The 23,226-nt window shown below is 43.2% G+C and overlaps 1 protein-coding gene across 8 annotated transcripts in view; it reads left to right on the forward strand.

The window, feature by feature from the left end:
- Window positions 1-23,226, forward strand: part of PDE10A (phosphodiesterase 10A) — a 160,815-nt gene that overhangs the window by 125,526 nt on the left and 12,063 nt on the right. For 7 of the 8 annotated variants that reach the window (XM_085881256.1, XM_085881266.1, XM_085881248.1 and 4 more), the window contains 2 exons: window positions 7,751-7,831; window positions 9,464-9,552. In XM_085881256.1, the coding sequence (XP_085737382.1) occupies window positions 7,751-7,831; window positions 9,464-9,552 (170 nt within the window). Of the gene's footprint in view, window positions 1-7,750; window positions 7,832-9,463; window positions 9,553-11,524; window positions 11,590-23,226 lie in introns of all 8 variants that reach the window. The other variant, XM_085881233.1, reaches the window with a different exon arrangement.

Genomic DNA, 23,226 nt, shown 5'->3' on the forward strand with positions numbered 1-23,226 from the left:
TGATAGGTGGAGCTCTGGGAATGATGACAAAGAACCTCAGAGATATTAAAAACCATCCCTGGGAATATTATTACAAATGAACTACAGTTGGAAGCTGTCCAGGGCTCAGCGACGATTGTGAAGAGAGCCCTCAGAACAACAACCTTGAAAGAACAACATGCCTTTATGGCAAAGAATGGTCATTGTGTGCACATGACAACAATATCTGAAACACTCCACAAGTCTGGCCTGTACGGTATGGTGGCAAGAAGGAAGCCTTTACTCAAAAAAGCCCACCTTGAGTCCCGTTTGAGGTATGCAAAAAAACACCCCGAAGATTCTGAAGCCATGTGGCAAAAAGTTTTGTGGTGTGATGAAACCAAGGTTGAACGTGTTGGCCAAAATGCAAAACGTTACATTTGGTGCAAACACAACATTGCACATCACCCAAAGAACACCATCCCTACTGTGAAGCATGGTGATGGCAGCATCATGTTATGGGGATGTTTCTCATCAGCAGGGACTGGGGTACTTGTCAAGACAGATGGGAAAATAGATGGAGCAAAACACAGAAAGATCCAGGAGGAAAACTTGCTGACTTCTGCAAGAAAGCTGAAATTTCGACCCAAGTTCACCTTTCAGCATGCCAACGTCCCAAAGCACACAGCCAAAGTTACACTGGAGTGGCTAAGGAACACAAATATAAATGTCCTTGAGTGGCCCAGTCAGAGCCCTGACTTAAATCTAATGGAAAATATGTGGCATGATGTGGCAAATGTGTAGAGTGCAGAGTAAGTACATTCCAATGATGTATAAAACGAGAAGAAGAAAGAGGCCAGGGTGGTTGAGCACTGAGATAAGTAATGCTATTAAGGAGAAGCAGAAAGCATTTATTCAGTTTAAAATAACAGGACTGGAGTTAGATTTATATCACTATCGGAGTAAACAGAGGCAAGTGAGGAAAATAACTTGGCAAGCGAAAAGAGAGTATGAGAAGGACATGGCTAAGAATATTAAACATGATAGCAAGGCTTTCTTTAATTATATCAGGGGAAAAGAACAGGCCAGTACCAGTGTGGGCCCATTGAGGAATAGCATCGGGAGAGTGGTTTGCGATGAAAGTGAGATGGCAGGCTTATTAAACAGGTATTTTGCTTCAACTTTTACACTATAACAGTCAGGAAAATTGCCATTAGCTGAGAGTATCTATCAAGGTGGTGAGAAAGGGCTTTTGCAGAAGATTCATGTTGGAGTGGAGGAAGTAAAAGAACAGTGAGGAAATCTAAGAGTAAATAAGGCTCCGGGTCCAGATGGTATGCACCTGAGAGTATTGAGGGAAGTGGCTGAGCAGGTAAGCGAGATGTTAACGGATATTTTCAATCGTTCACTGGAGTCAGGACAGGTACGGAGGATTGGAGAGCAGCAAATGTAACACCATTATTTAAGAAAGGATCCAGAGAAGAATTGGGAAACTATAGACCTGTTAGTTTGACCAGTTGTGGGGAAAGTGTTGGGGACATTAATTAAGGACCAGATGAGGAACCATTTCAACAAATACAAACTAATTAATGGTGGTCATCATGGGTTTCCCAAAGGTAGTTCCTGTTAAACAAATCTTTTATAGTTCTAAAAAGCAGTGTCTGATTGGGTGGATGATGGAAAGGCACTGGACATGGGATACCTTTAAGTAGGCATTTGATAACATACCACATTGGAGGTTGTTAGCCAAAGTAAGGGCTTGTGGAGTGGCTGGTCAGGTAGCTAATTGGATTGCAAACTGGCTCAGTGGTAGGAAGCAAAGAGTGGCTGTGAGATGGGTGGATGTCTTGCTGGGAGGATGTAAGTAGCGGGGTACCTCAGGGATCAGTACTCGGACTATTACTATTCATTATTTACATCAACGATTTGGATAATGAGGTAAAGAGGAAGCTTTCCAAATTTGCAGATGACACAAAGCTTGGAGAGGGGGAGCAGGGGGGTGGGTGATCAGATTCAGAAAAGTATTGATACTTCTATAGATTGGGCAAAAGATTGGCAGATGGAATTTAACCTGAGCAAGTGTAAGGTGTTGGGGATGGGGACAATTAATGAAAATAGAGATTAGAGGATGCAAGGAGTAAATTTGGAGCGTGTCACATAGGAGAAGGATCTGGGGGTGGTAATAGATATGGGAGGTAAGCAGGCAGCACAGTGCCATGCAACGAAAGGCAGAACAAATAGGGTTTTAGGTTGTATTCAGAGGGGGATCATTTATAAATCAAAGACCGGCGTAGTGGCGTGCGCCTGTAATCCGGATACTCGGAGGCTTGGGTTGGAGGATCGCTTGAAGACGGGAGCTCTGCACTGGGCACATTATGAGAGGGTGTAGGGCAGCCTGGAATCATGGCGAAACCCAATCCTTATCCCTGTGTCGTAAGAGGCGACCAGGGTTGCGTCAGGAAGGGCATCCGGCGTAAAACCTATGCCAAATCAGTATGCTGATCATAACGGATGATCCGCTGTGGCGACCCCTAACGGGAGCAGCCGAAAGACGAACAACAACAACAACAACAACAACAACAACAACAACAACATCATTTATAAATCGAAGGAGGTGGTGGTAACATTGTACGAGAATTTATTGAGGGCCACAGATGGAATATTGTGTGCAGTTCTGGTCACCACAACTCAGGAAGGACATAGATGCCAGAGAGAGGGTTCAATGCAGGGCGACTAGATTGATTCCGGGCCTAGCTAGACTCAGCTATGTGGAACGGCTGAAGGAGAAAGGACTTTATACACTAGAAAGGAGGCGGTTACGAGCAGATATGATGCAGATGTTTGATAATGAAAGGTATGGATAAAATAAGTGCAGATGAATTATTCAACAGAGTAGACAGTGATAGGACCAGGGGCCATAGCCTGAGAGTAAAGAGGCGGAGAGTTATGACGGTCGGAAGGCAGGGGACTTTTACTCAGAGAGTAGTTAATGCATGGAATGGTCTCCCTGGAAAGGTAGTGGCAGCAGAAAAAGTTGATGTTTAAATTAGAATGAGATGGGTACCTTGAAGTTATGGAGATAGAGGGGTATAGGGATGTTGGCAGGACTTTTAGGTGGAGCATTGATGGGTGATTGTGTGCATGTGTATAGAGTGCTGTTGGTGGGGGTCTTGTCAAGGGGTGTTGTGTGGTTTATGTTGTATGTTTTTAACCAAGCCCATGCCCCCCCTCCTGAGGGGAAGAAGAAAAAGAAAAGAAAAGAAAAAATAATTGATTATTTAAAATATATAATTTTGCATTTTCTACCTTGGATCTTGTGTAGATAAATTAGTATGGTGTTTACACAGGCATGATGGGCTGAATGGCCTCCACCTGTGTTAGATTTCCTTACATGACTTGAAGATTGCTGTCCATCAATGTTCCTCATGCAACTTGATTGCGCTTGAACAGTTTTGTGCAGAAGAATGGGCAAATAGTGCCCAATCAAGGTGTGCAAAGTTGATGGAGACCTATCCCAACAGACTCACAGCTGTAATTGCTGTGAAAGGTGCTTCCACCAAGTATTAACCTGGGGTGGGGGGGGGGGGTGCACACTTATCCAACCAAGATATTCTAGTTTTGTATTTTAAATTAATTTTCTGAAATTGTAGAATTTGTTTTTCATTTGGAAGTTGTGGGTTCCAATGTGTCAGTATCGGTGGTGAAAGTCTGATATCATGAAATTTAATTAAGGCAACAAAAGGTGAAAATTTTGAAAGGGGGTGTACACTTTCGAGTGGCACTGAACGTATTTCAAAATAAAACCACAAACTGTCCGTCCATGAAGCCATCTGTCCATCACAGATCGTGAATCCATGTGACTATATGCCTGTTAATAACATCCTGTTTGAATCTCAGTTGCACCCTGATTTCACACATGTACATCTATTAATTACGTACTATTGGAATGTACCTTTCACAATGAAGCCATTTGACTATATGTCTGTAAATGACGTACTGTTTGAATGTCGATTACAGACTGCACGTACGTCTATTAAGCCGCTGTCACACCTTGACGTTTTAGCCAGCGTATGTCAACGTATCAAAATGTATGTAAAACGCTGGCGTACACTGAACTATTGATGTTTTTTTTTTTCCAGTTTTGGGCATATTCATAAGGAGTTGGACATATGCATAACATATTAGTAACGTACACAGAACGTTTCGATAACATATAGATAACTTATACCAATGAATGCTTAGTGTGTTGTCGGCGTTCACAACCTATGCCCAACGATAGTCTAACTTATGCATAGCACGGCAGCGTATCGCCGATGATCACGTGGCGTAGCCTATTAAAAGGCTGCGGCTTGACAATTCAAATCATAACCGCACTAGACATCGAAGTGTGAAGCCACTGTCACACCTTGACGTTTTAGCCAGCGTATGGCAACGTATCTAAATGTATGTAAAACGCTGGCGTACGCTGAACTATTGATGTTTTTTTCCAGTTTTGGGCGTATTCATAAGGAGTTGGACGTATGCATAACGTATTAGTAACATACACAGAACGTTTCGATAACATATAGATAACTTATACCAATGAATGCTTAGCGTGTTGTCGGCGTTCACAACCTATGCCCAACGATAGTCTAACTTATGCATAGCACGGCAGCGTATCGCCGACGATCACGTGGCGTAGCCTATTAAAAGGCTGCGGCTTGACAATTCAAATCATAACCGCACTAGACATCGAAGTGTGAAGCCGCTGTCACACCTTGACGTTTTAGCCAGCGTATGCCGATGTATGAAAAATTTGCCGAATACGCTGGCACACGTCGAATACGTTATGGGTAAGTTTTGTATACATTAAGAGCACGCTGAAGCACGCTGGCATACGTCATAGTACGCCGAGTACGTCGACAAATTTTAAGCATGCTGAAAACTTTTCGACGTATGCCAGCGTATGACGCACACGTTCCGCATACGCTGGCCATAAGTTGTAGGCAGGTTATACGATCGTTGACACACGTCAACACACGTTACTTGTAAGTTACTCATAAGTCGAAACACGTCGAGGTAATGTTTAGCATACCCGAAACTTATTTCTTACCTATGAGTAACGTGCTTTGAACCTATGTGTAACGTATCTCATATGTATATTGACGTATGTAGATGTATTTGACGTCTTCCGGACAACCACAGAACTTGCTGAACGTGTTACTAACTTACAGCTACCGTATAATGGCGTATTGGCAGCGTTTACGGGAATTGGTATATAAAAATGGGGTTCACACAGGAGGAACCCGTCAGTGTTCCAGACTCCATGTTTTTTTTTTTTTTTTTTTTTTTTTTCTTCGGCATGACGGTGATGCTGACACTTCGATTTCTAGTGCGGTTATTATTTAAATCGTTGAGTGGCAGCCTAATAATTTTATGAAATTATAACCGCACTAGAAATCGAAGTGTCAACATCACCGTCATGCCGAAGAAAAAATAACCTCAAAAAAAAAAACCATGGAGTCTGGAACACTGACGCTAAACATTATCCCGACGTGTTTCGACTTATGAGTAACTTACAAATAACGTGTGTCGACGTGTGTCAACGATCGCGTAACGTGCCTACAACTTATGGCCAGCGTATGCGGAACGTGCGAGTCATACGCTGGCATGTGTCGAAAAATTTTGAGCATGTTAAAATTTGTCGACAAGCTCGGCGTACTACGACGTATGCCAGCATACTACGACATATGCCAGTGTGCTCTTAACGTATACAAAACTTACCCATAACGTATTCGACGTGTGCCAGCGTTTTAGACAAATTTTTCATACGTCAGCATACACTGCCTAAATCGTCAAGGTGTGACAGCGGCTTTAATTAGACCGTACTCTTGGAATGTTCCTTTCATGGTGAAGCAGTGTGATTATATGTCTATTAATTACATACTGCTTTGAACGTAAGTTGCTCCCTGACGTCACACACCTATGTCTATTAATTACATACAATTGGAATGTACCTATTGACTTTTTTGACTGTGAAGACCCCTTAAACCGTTGAAGTCCCTTCAAGACCCCAAGGCCTTTAGGACCCCCAAAGACCCCCTAACAACCCTTAAGACCCAAAATACCCCAAAGACTATGAAGATCCAAAAGACCCAGAGGATCCAAAACACTGTAAGGTTATATTGAAAACACACACACACACACACACACACACACACACACACACACACACACACACACACACACACACACACACACACACACACACACACACACACACACACTTGGTGTCTTGTGTAGGGACAACCATTATTCAAAGAAAGATGTAGAGGAGGTTTGACATGATCATTTCTCATGACCATCCTTACATTGTTTCCATCTTTTTTGCAAGAACATCCCTCCATCCTTTTGCATTTTTACCTCCGCCACTGAAGGTTGGAAGGAGGTTATGGTTTCAACCCTGCCTGTCTGTTTTTTGACAACGAAAATTGAAAATTTTCATCATATGTCGGTCTGTCTCATTTCTTTGTTTGTTTGTCTGTCTGTTTGTTTGTTTGTGTACAAGCTATCTCAAAAATTTGTGAATGGATTCAGACGAAACTTGGTGGACATGTTGGGTGTGTGACAAGGTGAACTGATTCGATTTTGGTGAAGATCCGAATCCGAATCTGGATACGAGAATTATTTAATTTTTAAAGTGATTCTTCACCATTGAGAGATAGGGCCAAAAACGATATAGTACTTTATAGCATGATATTTCAAAAATGTATTGGGCCGATATGTTCTTGTGGATCAGGCATTACGTGGCGGAGGTTTGCACTCTACTGAGTGCCCTAGTTTTTATAGTAGTGTCGGTGCTAAATTAGAGGTGATGAATTACTTGGAATTATGCAGTACACCTGGCTCTCTTTTTCGAAACTCTAAATTCCTTTCGCACAAGGGGGGGGGGGGTACGTATTAATTCCTCCAGAACGTGTGCATTCCTACTCATTTAATATCTACGAGTTGAATATCGAGTTCTACAATTTTAATCCACATTGGCACGTCACATTAAGTGCTCTGTCCTTCAAATCTTCACCTGAATTGCACAAAAATAATTAATTAATTATGCAGATATTTATTTCAAAACATACATGACAAATGTGTCAAATCTAAATGCCACACCTTGTACAATAATTAATTTGCTTAATTTACTTGGTGGACAGGTTGGGGGTGTGACAAGGACTAATTGATTCGATTTTGGTGATGATCTGAATCCAGATCTGAACAAGAGAATTTTTAATTTTTTTAAGTGATTGAGAGATGGGGCCAAAATCGATATGTAGCATTATATTTCAAACAATTATTTGGCCCGATGTGTTCTCCTGGATCAGGCATTGCATGGCAGAGGTATGTGCTCTCCCGAATGCTCATCTACTTTTAAATGTTTTTATTACTTGTAGATATATGTATGAGTCAGTTGTTTTTGTGTGTGTGAAGCATTTTATTTGATTAAATGAAAAATTACAATTCCATATCCCTGGGCTGATTGCCCCAAAAGTTGCAGTACCACATTAGTGTAAAATTTGCTCGGTCAATGTCACAATAAATAAAATTGCAATTCTTCATCACATCGATGTTAAAACAAAAATAACGATGCTCTGGCCAGTCAGCAGGGAGAGTAGCGAAGCTTGGCTTACACGTCAGCACTTAAACGTCCCATTTGAATGTGAATTATTTGTCGGGAATCAAACCAATTGCATTTAGTTATTGAAATTCCATATGCAGATTGGAATTAATATATCTTTCCCTTTTGAAATCTACAATGTAGGGTGATGAAATAAAGCAGAAAGGCCAACAACCAATTCCCATGATGGACCGCGATAAGGAGGACGAGATGCCTCAAGGACAGGTAAGCGGAAAATTGAGGATTATTTGCACCTTTTGTGTGCAATATCACAGCAAGGACACACATGTGGCATGTGTTCACAAGTTGAATGTGATGGTCCAACAAAAAAACAACAGTACAAACTGTCACAGATCCACGTAATTGCATGTTTTGGAGAAGCCTGCGACTTGCTCAGGTTTTTAGCGTCTCTGGAATTTAAATTCCAGACAAAGGTACTGTCATCGCACACCATCCCATCCATCCGTCTGTCTCCTTTTTCGACTTCTCCGGCCAAACCGCTGGGCTGATCCGGCTGAAATTTGGCAGCGATATTCCTCTCCTGGTAACAGGAATTGCAAAGCTTGTTCAGGACACAAGACTTTAAGTCGGTCAAAATGGCCGACTTAGTAAATTTCTTCACAAATCCGCTTCTCTAGAACCACCAGTCAAAATGCTACCAAATTAGAGTTACAGTATTAGGACAGGGTCCTGATGTTAAATTGCAGAGGCTATGCCGATCACATGACCGGAAGTATGTCAAATTGGCGGGCTTCATAATTTTTTTGGAAAATTGTGCAAATTCCTTCAAAAATCTTCCTCTCCACACCCACCAGTCAGAATGCTACCAAATTTGGGTTTAACATTAGTCCAGGGCCCAGATAAGCTACAGGTCCTGTGGTCCTATTTTTCTATTTTTCTGCAATTTCTGAGGCTCATGAAATTCCAAAGTTTCTAAAATCTTGCAGTACAAATCCTTAATACAAACTCCCAACTTCTGGGATATGTAGTTTTCTGTGCTCACTACTAGGCCACAATCATACTTGTATATCGGTAAACATAAATTACATTCATTCCTTTTACTCATGTGTTATTTCAAGCAAAGTTCTGCACTTTATGACAAGACACTTCTTCATGTACACCAAGGAGGAACATTTTTACCTCCGCTACCGAAGGTGAACGGAGGTTATGCTTTCACCCATCTGTTTGTTTTTCTGTCTGTTTGCATAATTGCAGGATTTCTCAAAAAGTTATAGACAGCTTCGGCCAAAATTTATTGGACATGTTGGGTGTTTGACAAGGATGAATTGATTAGATTCTGGTGAAGATCCGGATCCGGATACTAGAATTTTAAAGTGATTCTTCACAATTGAGAGATTAGGGGGAAAATGATAAAGCACAATATCTCACAAAGTTATGGAGGGATTCGGGTGAAAATTGGTGGAGAGGTTGGGTAGGTGACGAGAACAAGCTGATTTGAGTCTCATTCAGGTCTGGATGTCGTCCGGCCAATCAGTGTGATACAAAACCGTAAACTGTTCAGTGTGGGCGAGATATTTGTTCTACCGAGTGCAGTTCTCGTTCTTCCTGTTGTGATGTCACTATTGGGCATCACTGACACACCACACACACACACACACACACACACACACACACACACACACACACACACACACACACACACACACACACACACACACACACACACACACACACACCAACTGGGTCCAAAGCATTGTGATGATATAACAGATATGTATGATTAATTGTGAAGCCAACACCCTCTATGTCGCTATAGTCACCCTGACAACAGGGTGGCTTACTGGTACTGTAGTTATGAGGCTATTATAACATTAATTTGTTTGCATTTTCATGTAGATTGGGTTTTACAATGGAGTGGCCATACCCTGTTTCACCACGCTTGCTGCGATCCTGTCCGTGACAAGTCCTCTACTACAGGGTATCAGGTAAGAAATCGTTCTCATTATTGAAGTATTTCCACACATCTTTTACACTGTAATCACAGGTGTAGGCAGGTTAGGTCGTTATGCAACAGACCTGTCTTTTTCAGCTGTCTGGTTCAAGTGTTGCTTCCTGGATAATATGAATAAAAATGCTGTTCTATCGTGCAAACAATATTTTAGAAGGGATTTTAAGTTCATTCTCCCATCTGAGAGAACGTGGATGTAAAATGTCCTTTTTCCCCTTTGCAAAGAGTAAACCTTTGGGCTGGATGCTGCAACTTTGTCCTTCGATTTTAATGTGGTGGTGGTATGGCAGCTTAGCTGCCGGGATAGCTATCATTTCTTGAAGCGCGACTGTGTCGCTGATGCAGTGCCCCTCTACCAGTACACACACTGGAACTGGTACTCATTTCGCCGACCTCGGAAGGATGACAGGCTGAGTCAACCCCCTGGTGTATTAATTCAGCGGCCGACGGGGCTTGAACTCAGGATCCAAGGATCCCAAGCCACCAGCCGAAGCACTGAGCCAACACCAGGCTTTTAATGGGGTATGATGCATGTTAAGTAAAAGAAAATGTGTGTGTGTTACCACTACAACAACAACAACAACAACAACAACAACGACTACAACTACTACTTTCACTCTCTCAATTATTCCTACCTTGAGAGATCATCTAAGGAAAGTGAAATTTTGGCATAGGTCTTTCATGAACAGATTGGCCAAGCCTGGAGTTTTAGTGTAGGTTGCAGGAATTTGAAATTTGTTCAGCGTGCCGGTGATAACTCTCCGACTGTTTGCGAGAAACACCGTGGCATCTTCAACGTCAACCAACGAATGCTAGCAGGTGCCCAGTTTATCCATCTAAGAAACCACACTTTATGAAGTAATACCCTCCATGCAAAGCATCAATCTGACAGTTTATAGTTGGGTCAGGAATGAAAACCAGAGTAGAATGATCAAATGGAAGTGCCTTACCTCTGCACCATTCCATCGGACTGTGTGTGTGTGTGTGTGTGTGTGTGTGTGTGTGTGTGTGTGTGTGTGTGTGTGTGTGTGTGTGTGTGTGTGTGTGTGTGTGTGTGTGTATGTGTATATGTGTTGTTCGTTATCTCCATATGTGGGTTTCAGAAGGTGGAACGGAGCCCTCCCAGGTCTCGAAGTGTCCACCTTTACTTCATGTATGTGTATAATTAATGTGAAGCCAACACACTTTTGGTCGCGATAATCACCATGAGACATATATATGTATATATATGTATATATATATATATATATATATATATATATATATATATATATATATATATATATATATATATATATATATATATATATATACAGTGCTTTCAGAAAGTATTCACACCTCTCGACTTTTGTCACATGTTGTTGCGTTACAGCCTGAATTTAAAATGGATTAAATTTAATTTTTGACACCGATCTACACAAAATACCCCATAATGACAAAATGAAGACATTCTTTTAGAAAGTTTTGCAAGTTAATGAAAAATGAAAAGCTGAAATGTCTTTCATCAATAAATATTAAACCCCCTGTGTCATTACTTTGTTGAAGCGCCTTTGGCAGCGATTACAGCTTTGATTGTTCTCAGGTACGTCTGTATCAGCTTTGCACATCGGGATTTGAGGATTTTCTCCCATTTTTTCCTTGCAGATTTGCTCAAGCTCTGTCAAGTTGGATGGGGGAGGGGGGGTGGGTGGCATCGGTGAACAGCAATATTCAAGTCTTTCCACAGGTTCTCAAGGGGATTGAAGTCTTTGCTTTGACTAGGCCACTCAAGGACTTTCACGTACTTGTTCTGAAGCCATTGCATTGTTGCTTGGTTGTATGCTTGGGGTCATTGTCATGTCGAAATGTAAATCTTCACCACAGTCTAAGGTCGTTTGCACTCTGAAGAAGGTTCTCCTCAAGGATTTGCCTGTATATGGCTCCACTCACTGTTCCTTCTACTCTTACAGGTCACCCAGTCCCAGCTGCTGAAAAGTATCCCCATAGCACGATGCTGCCACCACCATGCTTCACGGTAGGGATGGTGTTAGAGGGGTGATAAGCTGTGCTCGGTTTTCGACAGACGTAGCACTTTGCATTCAGTTTTAAAAGATCAATTTTAGTCTCATCAGACCACAGAACCTTTTGCCTCATGCTCTCAGTCTTTCACATGCCTTTTTGCAAACTAATGGAATGCTGTCATGTGTCTTTTTCTCAAGAGTGGCTTCCATATGGCCACTTTCCCATAAAGCTGAGATTTGTGAAGTGCTGCAGAGATTGTTGTGCTTCAGGCAGGTTCTCCAATCTCAGCCAAATAACTCTGTAGTTCTGTCAGAGTGGTCATTGGGTTCTTTATCACCTCGCTGGCCAAGGTCCTTCTTCCAGGCTGTAACAGAACAAAATGTAACAAATGTTGAGGGGTGTAAATACTTTCTGAAGGCCCTGTATTGTGCATGTGGGTGTACACTTATATGCGTGTTAGTGAATTCACTTGAAAGCGGCTGTTGTTGACTGCTACCTCCTTCCACACATGGGTGGGTTTCCAGAGATGGAATGGAGACCGACCATGTCTGAAAGTATCCAGCACCGTGTGTGTGTGTGTGTGTGTGTGTGTGTGTGTGTGTGTGTGTGTGTGTGTGTGTGTGTGTGTGTGTGTGTGTGTGTGTGTGTGTGTGTGTGTGTGTGTGTATGCTGCCGCCACTGGTCGTCATCTTCACTCGCAAGACTATCAGACTGAATAGAGCCTTCCCTGGTCCTGAAGCATCCAACTTCACCCCAGCAAGGAACCACGTATGACTCATGGATCTGTGTGTATATGTGTATATATATATATATATATATATATATACATATATATATATATATATATATATATATATATATATATATATATATATATATATATATATATATATATATATGTTGTTGTTAGTCTTTCGGCTGCTCCCGTTAGGGGTCGCCACAGTGGATCATCCGTATGATCTGCATACTGATTTGGCATAGGTTTTACGCCGGATGCCCTTCCTGACTCAACCCTGGTCGCCTCTTACGACACAGGGATATGGTACACCTATTTTAACCGGGGTATACACTGGCCCAGTATACTGGTACTCATTTCGCCGACCTCGGAAGGATGACAGGCTAAGTCAACCCCCTGGTGTATTAATTCAGTGGCCCAACGGGGCTTGAACTCAGGTCCTTTTGGATCCCAAACCGCTGCACTATATATATATATATATATATATATATATATATATATATATATATATATATATATATATATATGTATATATATATATATGTATATATATATATATATATATATGTATATATATATATATATATGTATATATATATATATATATATGTATATATATATATATATATATATATATATATATTTATATATATATATATATATATATAGGTATATATATATATATATATATATATATATATATATATATATATATATATATATATATATATATATATATATATATATATATGTATATATATATATATATATATATATATATATATATATATATATATATATATATATATATATATATATATATATATATATATATATATATATATATATATATATATATATATATATATATATATATATATATATATATATATATATATATATATATATATATATATATATATATATATATATATATATATATATATATATATATATATATATATATATATATATATGTGTGTATATGTGTATATATATATATATATATATATATATATATATATATATATATATATATATATATATATATATATATATATGTGTGTATATATATATATATATATATATATATGTGTGTATATATATATATATGTATATATATATATATGTGTGTATATATATATATATATATATATATATATATATATATATATATATATATATATATATATATATATATATATATATATATATATATATATATGTATGTATATATATATATATATATATATATATATATATATATATATATATGTATATATATATATATATACAGTCAAAGCTCGTTACTATGCCACTCGCTTCTATGCCACTCTCGCTATTATACCACTTTTGCTCGGTCCCGACAAAATTCAATACAAAATAAATTTACTATGCCACCCCCTACTCTCGCTACCATGCCACTACTGTGTGACTGTTAAAAGGCACGAGTCGTGAAAAGTCTGTATTGCGCAGTGCTCGATTATCACACTCACGTCCAAAGGCGAAGCGACGAACTACAGTCCAGCTGCGCACAACATAACTCAATACGTACGCGCATAGTCAGACTGTCAAAACACGCGATTCTTCTCCCCGATGCCAGCCACAACAAGCCAATGACAACACGCACAACGAGACACAAAAAAGCGCGAGCACACACACAGACACGCAGGCACACGTACAACAGTGACATCATTTTTTTTCAAATTCAGCCCATAATGTCAGCTCAGAAACGCAAGCGAACCGACTTTACGCTGAAGGAGAAGAAGGAGATCATCGATGCCGCGAAGAAGGAGCCGAATCAGTCCAAGTTGGCCAGGGAGATTAGCAAGAAATGGGGCGTCGAAGTTAAGAGAACCACTGTGAAGGGCATTCTCAGCAAGAAGGATGCAATCGAGGCTGCAATCAAAGCTGGATTTCCATCGAAGCACATGAAGTTGACGTAGGCTCACGATCCGAAGCTTGATGAGGAGTGCTCATGTGGCTGAAGCAATCAAGAGGACAGAATGTGCCTGTCAGCGGCGATCTGATCAAGGAGAAGGCGATGAAACTGGCCGAGCTGATGCACATCCCAGACTTCATGGCGAGCGACGGTTGGTTGGGCAATTTCAAGAAGCGCCACGGCATCACGTTCAAGACAGTGCAGGGAGAAGCTGGAGCGGTGGATTCGCAATCCCTTCTTGGGGGGAAACAACAGGTGCTCCCGCCCGTACTCGCGCTGATCTCCGCAGGTGACGTCTCTCAACCTGGACGAGACTGGACTCTTCTGGCAGCTGCCTCCGAACAACACCATGGCTTTCAGGGGAGAGCGGTGTACTGGAGGAAAGAAAAGCAAGCAAAGGATCGCTCTTCTGGTTGGGGCAAACATGAGCGGCAGCGAGAAGTTCCTCTTCTGGTGATTGGCAATTCCTAAGAAACCCCGTGCCTTCAAGAACAAAGAGATCCCGGTCAAGTACAAGGCGAACTCGAAGGCGTGGATGACGGCGGAGCTTTTCGAGGAGATGTTGCGTGCGTGGGACGGACGACTGCCAGCAGGGACGCAGAGTGCTGGTCTGTCTCGATAACTTCTCTGGCCACCCTCCCGAGCTCGAGCTGAACAACATCCAACTGGTCTTCTTCCCACCCAACACGACAGCCAATTCGCAACCAATGGATCAGGGAATCATCGAGAACCTCAAGCGCCACTACAAGAAGCTCCTGCAATGCCGCCGGCTTGAGGCTATAGACGAGGGAAAGGAGTTCAAGTTCACGTTGCTCGACGCTCTACACGTCACCCAGCGTGCTTGGGAGCAGGTCGGCAAGTCGACGATCAGGAACTGTTTCGCGAAGGCCAAGTTCATCGAAGAGGAGATCCAAACTGAGCCACAGGATGCAGAGCTGCCCGACATCTGGGAAGCTCTGCCTGCCGAGGAAAAGATGCACGAGAACGAGGAGATCGAGCTGTCTGACTTTCTCGAAGCCGACGAGCGCCTCGCGACTGGCGGGTATTTCACGCTGGAAGAGATTGCGGAGGAGATTCTGTGCAGTGAGGAGCCGGTGGAAAGCGAAGATGACGAGGTAACTGTCGAGGAGGAAATCGTTCCGTGCTCGAGGAAGCCCAGCGCGCTTGTAGCACCGTCCGGAAGTTCATGCAGCAGAGAAGCGAGAAGCCCGGTGTGATGCAAGCGTGCGATCGGCTAGACAACGAGATGCACGAGATCCGCCGAAAGAAGATGCGCCAGCCGACGATTCTTGAAAGCTTTGTGTGTCGTGAATTTCTCACCATGCCATATGTTAGTGTGTGAACTCTGTTAGTGTGTATATGTTCTCCGTCCGCTTAGCTTAGACAACAGTCATGCCTTTTACTTGCTGGAATTAATTTGGTCTAAAGATTAACTACAGATGGGTAACTTGAGAAAATAAGGCCGTTTTTACAAAATCTCGTTACTATGCCACTCTCGCTACTATGCCACTTTTGCTCGGTCCCAACGGGTGGCATAGTAATGAGCTTTGACTGTATGTGTGTATATATATATATATATATATATATATATATATATATATATATATATATATATGAGGGAGGGAAGGAAGGGAGGGGAAATAGAGGAGGGAGGGAGGGAAGGAAGGGAGGGGAAATAGAGGAGAGAGGAAGGAGGGGAGAGAGAGAGGAAGGAGGGGGAGAGAGACGAAGGAGGGGGAGAGAGAGGAAGGAGGGGGAGAGAGAGGAAGGAGGGGAGAGAGGAGGGAGGGGAGAGAGAGAGAGGAGGGAGGGAGGGAGAGAGAGAGAGAGGAGGGAAGGAGAGGAGAGAGAGAGGGAGAGAGAGGAGGGATGGGAGAGAGAGGAGGGAAGGAGGGAGAGAGAGAGAGAGGGGAGGGAAGGAGGGAGAGAGAGAGAGAGGGGAGGGAAGGAGGGGAGAGAGAGAGAGAGGAGGGAAGGAGGGGAGAGAGAGGAGGGAGGGGGGAGAGAGAGGAGGGAGGGGGAGAGAGAGGAGGGAGGGGAGAGAGAGAGGGGAGGAAGGGAGGGGAGAGAGAGGAGGGAGGGGAGAGAGAGAGGGGAGGAAGGGAGGAGAGAGAGAGAGAGAGAGGGGAGGGAAGGAGAGAGAGAGAGAGAGAGAGAGAGAGAGAGAGAGAGAGTAGGGAAGGAGGGGAGAGAGAGGAGGGAAGCAGGGGAGAGAGAGGAGCGGAGAGAGAGAGGGAGGAGGGGAGAGAGAGAGAGAGGAGGGATGGAGGGAGAGAGAAGAGAGACAGGAGGGAGGGGAGAGAGAAGAAAGACATGAGGGAGGGGAGAGAGAGGACCGAGGGATGGGAGGGCAGAGGAGATATTGGGAAGAGGATGGAGGCAAAGCTTGGAAGGGGAAAGAATGAGGAAAGGGGGGGGTGGGCTGGGGAGAATGATGCCTCACCAAATGTTGCTGCACACTGTGGAAGGGAGGGGTGCGAGAATGGGGAGGGAGGTGGAAATAGAGACAGACACAGAGACAGACACAGAGACAGACACAGAGACAGACACAGACACACAGACACACACCTTTCTCAGGATTGAAAGATATATTTCAAGTGTTTGACCAGCTTGTGATTTTTCATGGTTTGAAGAGAGAGAAGAGGCTGCAGTCTGCCAGTCTGAAGGATGAGGGATATCATGGCACAGGACAAAATCATCAATAAATAGATAAAGTGGATTTTCCATACAGTGAGAGTGATCATATATGAAGATCAGGAATAGGACTGGGCCCAGAACACTGCCTTGGGGCATTCCAACTTTGATCAGGAGAGGAGATGAAAGTATTCCGTTGAGAGCCACATATTGGCTATGATGGTGGAGTAAGTCAGTCAACCATGTGTGGAGTCGGCCTTGGATGCCATAAGCAGAGAGCTTATCGAGTAAACAGGATGCCAGACTGTGTCAAAAGCACAAGTTATGTCCAGAGTGATGGCCCTCATCTCATGTCTGACATTGAGGTCTTCCATCCATTCTTTCGTGAGTCGAAGCAGAATGTCCAAGGTGGAGTGACCTGGTCTGAAACCAAATTGGTGATCTGAGATGAGGTTATTGGAGAAAAGGAATTTCATGTCAACTGTGATGATGGATTCCATGACCTTGCTGATTATTTGAAGTCATACGTCTGCATTGAAGGGGAGCAGAAGAGTCCAGGAGCAGTTAGTTAAGACAGGGAAAGATGGGTTCTGAGAGTGATGGGTTGGGAACACCATATTTGAAAGCAAACAGAATTGAGACATTAACCTCCTCACGAACAGATTCGGGTACTATTTGAAGAGATAGAAGGGGTGTAAATGGAGCATATTTTCGAGACAGACTTAACAAGGTGCCACGAGGTTTTAGAGGAGGGAGACGAGTTTAAACGTTCATTCTTGAGGTTGTACAGATGTTGTTTTATGGCTCTCCTGAGAGTGGACACACACTTGTTACACACTTTTTGGAATGCACCAAGATTACCTTCGGTCAGATTCGCCTTCCGGGGAAGAGAAGACCAGTCATTTCAGAATGACTTTCTCACCACAGTATTCACTGTCCCATGGGTGGGAAAAAGGGTAGGATTATTGAAGACAAGATGGGATGAATCTGTCTCGAAGAAAGAGCAGGTTTCTGTGCAAAAATTATTCGGCTGAGTTAATATCAGGGGCAGTAGATGTGGGAAATCAGTCCTGAAGATAGATGGCTGCTTGCAGGACATGCCAATCTTCCTGAGTGAACTACCAAACTTGCCAGCATTGAGGCAGCTTTTTGATTATAATTGCCAGAGATGTTGACTTTCACAAACATATAATTATCAGAGCCGAGGAAAAGCAAGAGAAATTTGTGGAAAAAATAGTTATCACTAAGTCCAGAAAGAAGGATTTGACATTGAGAAAAATTCAGGAGGGAAAGTTCACAGATTGAGTCAGTCCCAGAATTCCTTTGTTGAAATGTCAAGGCTGGTGAGAGAGGTACTAACTCCCAGCCAAGTTACATGGAGACAATTTAAATCACCACATATGAGGAAGAGAGAGAGAGTTGGGATGAGTGGTTAAAAGTTTGACCATGTTGTCTGAAAGAGAGATGTAGATGGAGACGTCACTGTTTGGAGGACGGTAAGACACCCAGGCGGAGAAGATGTGGGAGAGGTGGGATAGTGAGGATAGTGAGGCATTGGCATGGTGAGGATAATTTTGTGGATAGTGAGGCGTTTCCTTGTATTGATATCTAGTTTATTGATTTCTGCTTATGGCCAGTTTAGAACTGGTACTGCTCGTTGGTTAATCACTTTTTATTTTTATTTTTTTTCGCTGGGAGAGGTATGTTTTCAGGATCAGCCTCGTTATACACAGGTATTTTTTGGGGCTATATGGGTCTTTCAAAATGATGTAATGTAGCCAAGAATGCTTGGCGGGCGTGCTTCTGCAGAAACCCCTATCAACGAAATCCATCAGGGTGGCTGAACGTATTTCGTGCTAGCCAAGTAAGGATTGTAACATGAAATGGCTTCCAAAACTTCTAAAAGAAGCCAAAATACTTGGAAAAGTACCTGCGAGAAAGGAGTGTGCCTCTGCATAACAAAATATTTGCAGAACTTTCTGATCAACTCGACCAAAAACTCCTGACGATGTGGGCCTGTGCAAGGCCTATGGATGGGTTTGTTCAACCCAACCTCCCCAATCATCCCTGCCAGTGAGTGAACTTTGAACCTTGCTCGATTACATCGTGTGAAAATGGCAGGCTTGATGACTTATTTAATGGAAGTCTTCAATTTGAAAGCCGATACAATCATTATCAACATTCAGGTAGACTTCCCAGAAGAAAACACCATATCTGTTAGTGCATTGGATCTGGTTTAGACACGTATCTCGGCGGTTACAATGATCATATTTTTTTTTCTCATGGGGATTGGGGGGGGGGGGGTGAGCAGGGGAGTGGCAGATGTACGAGCTCTGAGTGCCGATATAAATGTTCATTTTTTGTTTGGTTCAATATTCTGTGATCCACCATACATGGGGCCACAAGATAACTTGTATTCAATTTTTGCATCTGTTTATGGTAAAAGGAGAAACATACATCTGTGTGAATGTGGATGTGTGTTGTCTCCATTTACACTGCTCGATAATCATGCTAACAGGAAATGGAATGAACCCGCCAACTCTCATCTCTGGATATATCTTGTATTCCCTATATTTACGTGTGTCGGATTTGCATTTAAAGGTCAGGTCAGGTATGGGAGCATGCGTCGGAGCAGCATGTCGCTGCATCCACTTTCTGCCGGTACTCCAGGGGCCTCCATCTGGCCATCCCACAGGCAGATGCTTGGCCCATCCCCATCTCCTTGAGATGCTGATCAACCTGCTGCAACCATGAGGCACGTGGTCAGCCCATTGGCCTCCTCCACTCACGACGCTCCCTCACTGAGAGAATCTGGTGAGCAGGATCAGCATCAAGAAAACAAGCCACATGCCCATACAGCCACAGCTGACGCTCACCAACTATACAGGTAACAAATCTCATTTGAGTCTCTCTCAGCAACTGCTCGTTGGACACAAAGTCAGACCAGCGATATCCAAGGATTCTCTGAAGAGAGCCAGTACCAAAAGAATTCGGTCTCCATCTCAGATCCCTGGTCAGAGTCTCAGCCTCACATCCATAGAGCAAGACTGGAAGCACCAAGGACCTGAAGACTCAGACTTTCATCGTCCTGCACAGGTACCAACAGTGTCACACCCCATGATTCAGTGAACCCATGACTCCCCAGGCCCGACCCAGACGTCTATTGACATCTGGCTCACAGCCAGCAGAGACATGAATATCTCTGCCAAGGTAAGTGAATCTCTGTGTGACCTCAACATCCTCACCACAAACAGCTACAGACAAGATAGCCGCATCCAAGATGCCATTGAAAGCCTGGATCTTTGTTTTGACCCATGAAACCCATAATCCTAGTGGCTTCGACTCCACATTCAGCACTGCGAGGGCCCCCAAAAGGATATCCAGAGTTTCCGCAAAGATGACTGCATCATCTGCGAAATCAATTTCAGAGATCTTGACATTCCAAAATGATGCACCACAGCTTGATCTCTCTGAGAATCTACCCAGAATCCAGTCCATACAAGTGCTGAAAAGTGTGGGGCCCAGTACACACCCCTGACGAACTCCAGTAACAACTGGAAATAAGTCATACGTCCAACCACCATATCTCACAGCACTTTCAGTACTAGAGTATAGTTCAGCCATCAGATTGATCAGTTTTGGTGGCACCCCAAGAAGAAAAGAATCCTCCAGGGGCATCCCGATTCACTGAATCGAACACTTTGCAGAGATCAACATTGGCTGCAAGCAGCCTCTGCCAAAACTCTCATCTATGTTCAGTGAGGACCCAAAGAGCAAGGATACAATCAATCGTTAACCTACGTATTTGGTGAAAGCCTGACTGCTCTGGGCACTGGTGTTCAAGCAGATGGTGGTAAACCCTGTCAATAATTATCCAAGCAAAGCCCTTGCCCGGTATTGAGAGCAGCGTCTCCCCCTCGGGAGTTGTTGCCATCCTGACGATCACCCTTCCCTTTCCAGAGAGGGCCAACAAGGCCCCTCTTCTAGTCACTTGGGATGATGCCTGTGTTCCAGTCAGAGCACAGAACTGCATGCAATGACATGAGTACAGCATTTCCACCAGCCTTGAGAAGTTCAGCATGGATGCCACAGATCCCAGGAGCTTCACCGAATTTCAACCGGTTCACCACAGCCTGTGTTTCTACAAATGATGGTGGATCACAGTTGATTGGAGGGTCAGCAATCGGGATAGCAACACCCCTAACATCCAACTCAACAGCTGGTGGATCAGCCTGGTATAGCCAGTCAAAGTAACCGGCCCAGTGGGCATCCACTTTTGATTCCTCTGTCGTCAAGAGCCCACCACCCCCCTCCCCCCCTCAAACTGCATTTCACCGAGGGACAGGCTTGGAGGAATGCAATGCGCAAATTCCCCTGTAAGCAGGACTAGAATCACTTGACCACAGGTGATGCTCTACCCCCTCACAGGTTCCCCGCACATAGGCCTCCTTATCCACCCTCAGCATACGTAGTTTTACACAACTCCCTGAACATTTCAGCTCTGCCATTAAGCCTGGCCCTGTGACTGATCAATGGTATCCAATGTCCCTTGAGAGACAAAATTCGTCTTCACACTACGGTGAGTTCCAAGACATCCACCGGCAACATCTTGGATGGTGGTCTTGAAGGCATTCCACAACTCTTCAGGATTCCCCAAAGCACCCAGACCCCCCAAATCCCCACTCAGCCTTTAAGCAAATTCCTCAGCTACCCTCTCATGCTTGAGCTCGCCAACATCCAGCCGAGGCTGGGATGGTACCATTCTCCCAGATGTAAGCTGTGACTTCGGAGTTGCTACAACAAGCCTGTGGTCAGTATTGAGGAACTGAGCATTCCGGTAGACACTGCAGTTCTGGATCATCCTCCAGCGACCATCATTGAGCTCATGGTCAATCTCCTTTGCCACACCACCAGTATTGAAATACCAAGTCCAGCAATGAGTCTGTCTGCACTAAAACCATGAACCAGCCACCCAAAGCCCATGACTTCTTGCAAAGTCAAAGAACTTTGTGCTATTCTGGTTCACAGTTCCAGACCCATGGGGACCAACACATGTCTCATAACCATCCCTATCATTTCCAGTGGATGCATCGAAATCCCCCACGACTAGAAGAGTTTCTTGCCTGGGGCACTGATCAACTACAGACTCAAGCGTGGCATATTATGCGTCCTTCACATTGAGATCACTCCCCTCAGTCGGAGCATATACAGACACCAGGAAAACAACACCCAATGAGTGACGAATGCTTCGTCTCATAATACATTCATTAACAAGTGTTACCTCAATTATCATTGGAGTCAACTTATTGGACACAGTTACAGCAAACTCCTTGGGCATGGTATCACCCAGAGTGAGCAGACCAATAGTAGGTGCAAGCACTCGCCATGATCTCACCATTATCCGGTCTCCGATCCTCAGTGAGTGCTGCAATACCGATGTTGAAACACTTGAGCTGAGATGATGACAGATGCAGGTGATCATCCCTCTTTGGGATAGGGCATTCCAGGCACCCACCCGAAGGGACTTCCTCAGGTTAACCCAAGGAGACCGCCATATGGTGGATGACACCTCATTTATAGGCACGCAATAATTATGTTTAACCCTTTTGAAATTGCCACTCATCTGTCTAAATGGCGAAAATTATGTTAAAAAGACTATTTGAATTACAGATTTTAAACTGTCGACAGCAGGTTAAAAGTGCCCGATGAGGAGAAGCGATAAACACACCCCCAACACCTATGCAAAAGGCCTCGTTTAGCATTCATACGTCATTTCAAAAAATCCCGTATTGTTTTGCGCATTAGTTTGTGACATATTTGGTGGCCCTCTTATACTCAGATGTATTGGTTTGATGCTTCTTTTTCTAGTTCCTGTATTGGTGCATCGAGGTTGATTTTTACATTGTCCATTTTTGGTTGTTTACCTTTTAAGAATGAGCACTTGGCACATATATCTCAGCCACATTCCATTTGAATGTAATCGGAGTACCGTTTCATGAATTATCCTCACGATTTTTGAAAAAAAAAAGGGGGGGGCATACTCTGTCTGTCTGTCTGTCTGTCTGTCTGCCCATTCATCTGTCCATCTGGTCATCAATCTGTCCATGCATCACACTATCTCCTCCTAAATGGGGGCTAGAAATACACCAAACCTGGCAGTTATGATCACCACATGGTGCGAAGGTGCAAGAGCAGTGTCAATTTTGGCCTCACTCTCTGGGGCAGAGTCAAAAGGTCAAATACCGCAAAATGTAATTTACGGGCACATTTGAAGTCATCTTAGAATGAAACTTTGTAAATGCACTCAACATTTGGGATACATGAAATCTGTAACGTTT

This window comes from Eptatretus burgeri, chromosome 1 (assembly GCF_056783735.1).
Source record: "Eptatretus burgeri isolate ZD-2024b chromosome 1, Ebu_testis_v1, whole genome shotgun sequence".
NCBI lineage: Eukaryota > Metazoa > Chordata > Myxini > Myxiniformes > Myxinidae > Eptatretus > Eptatretus burgeri.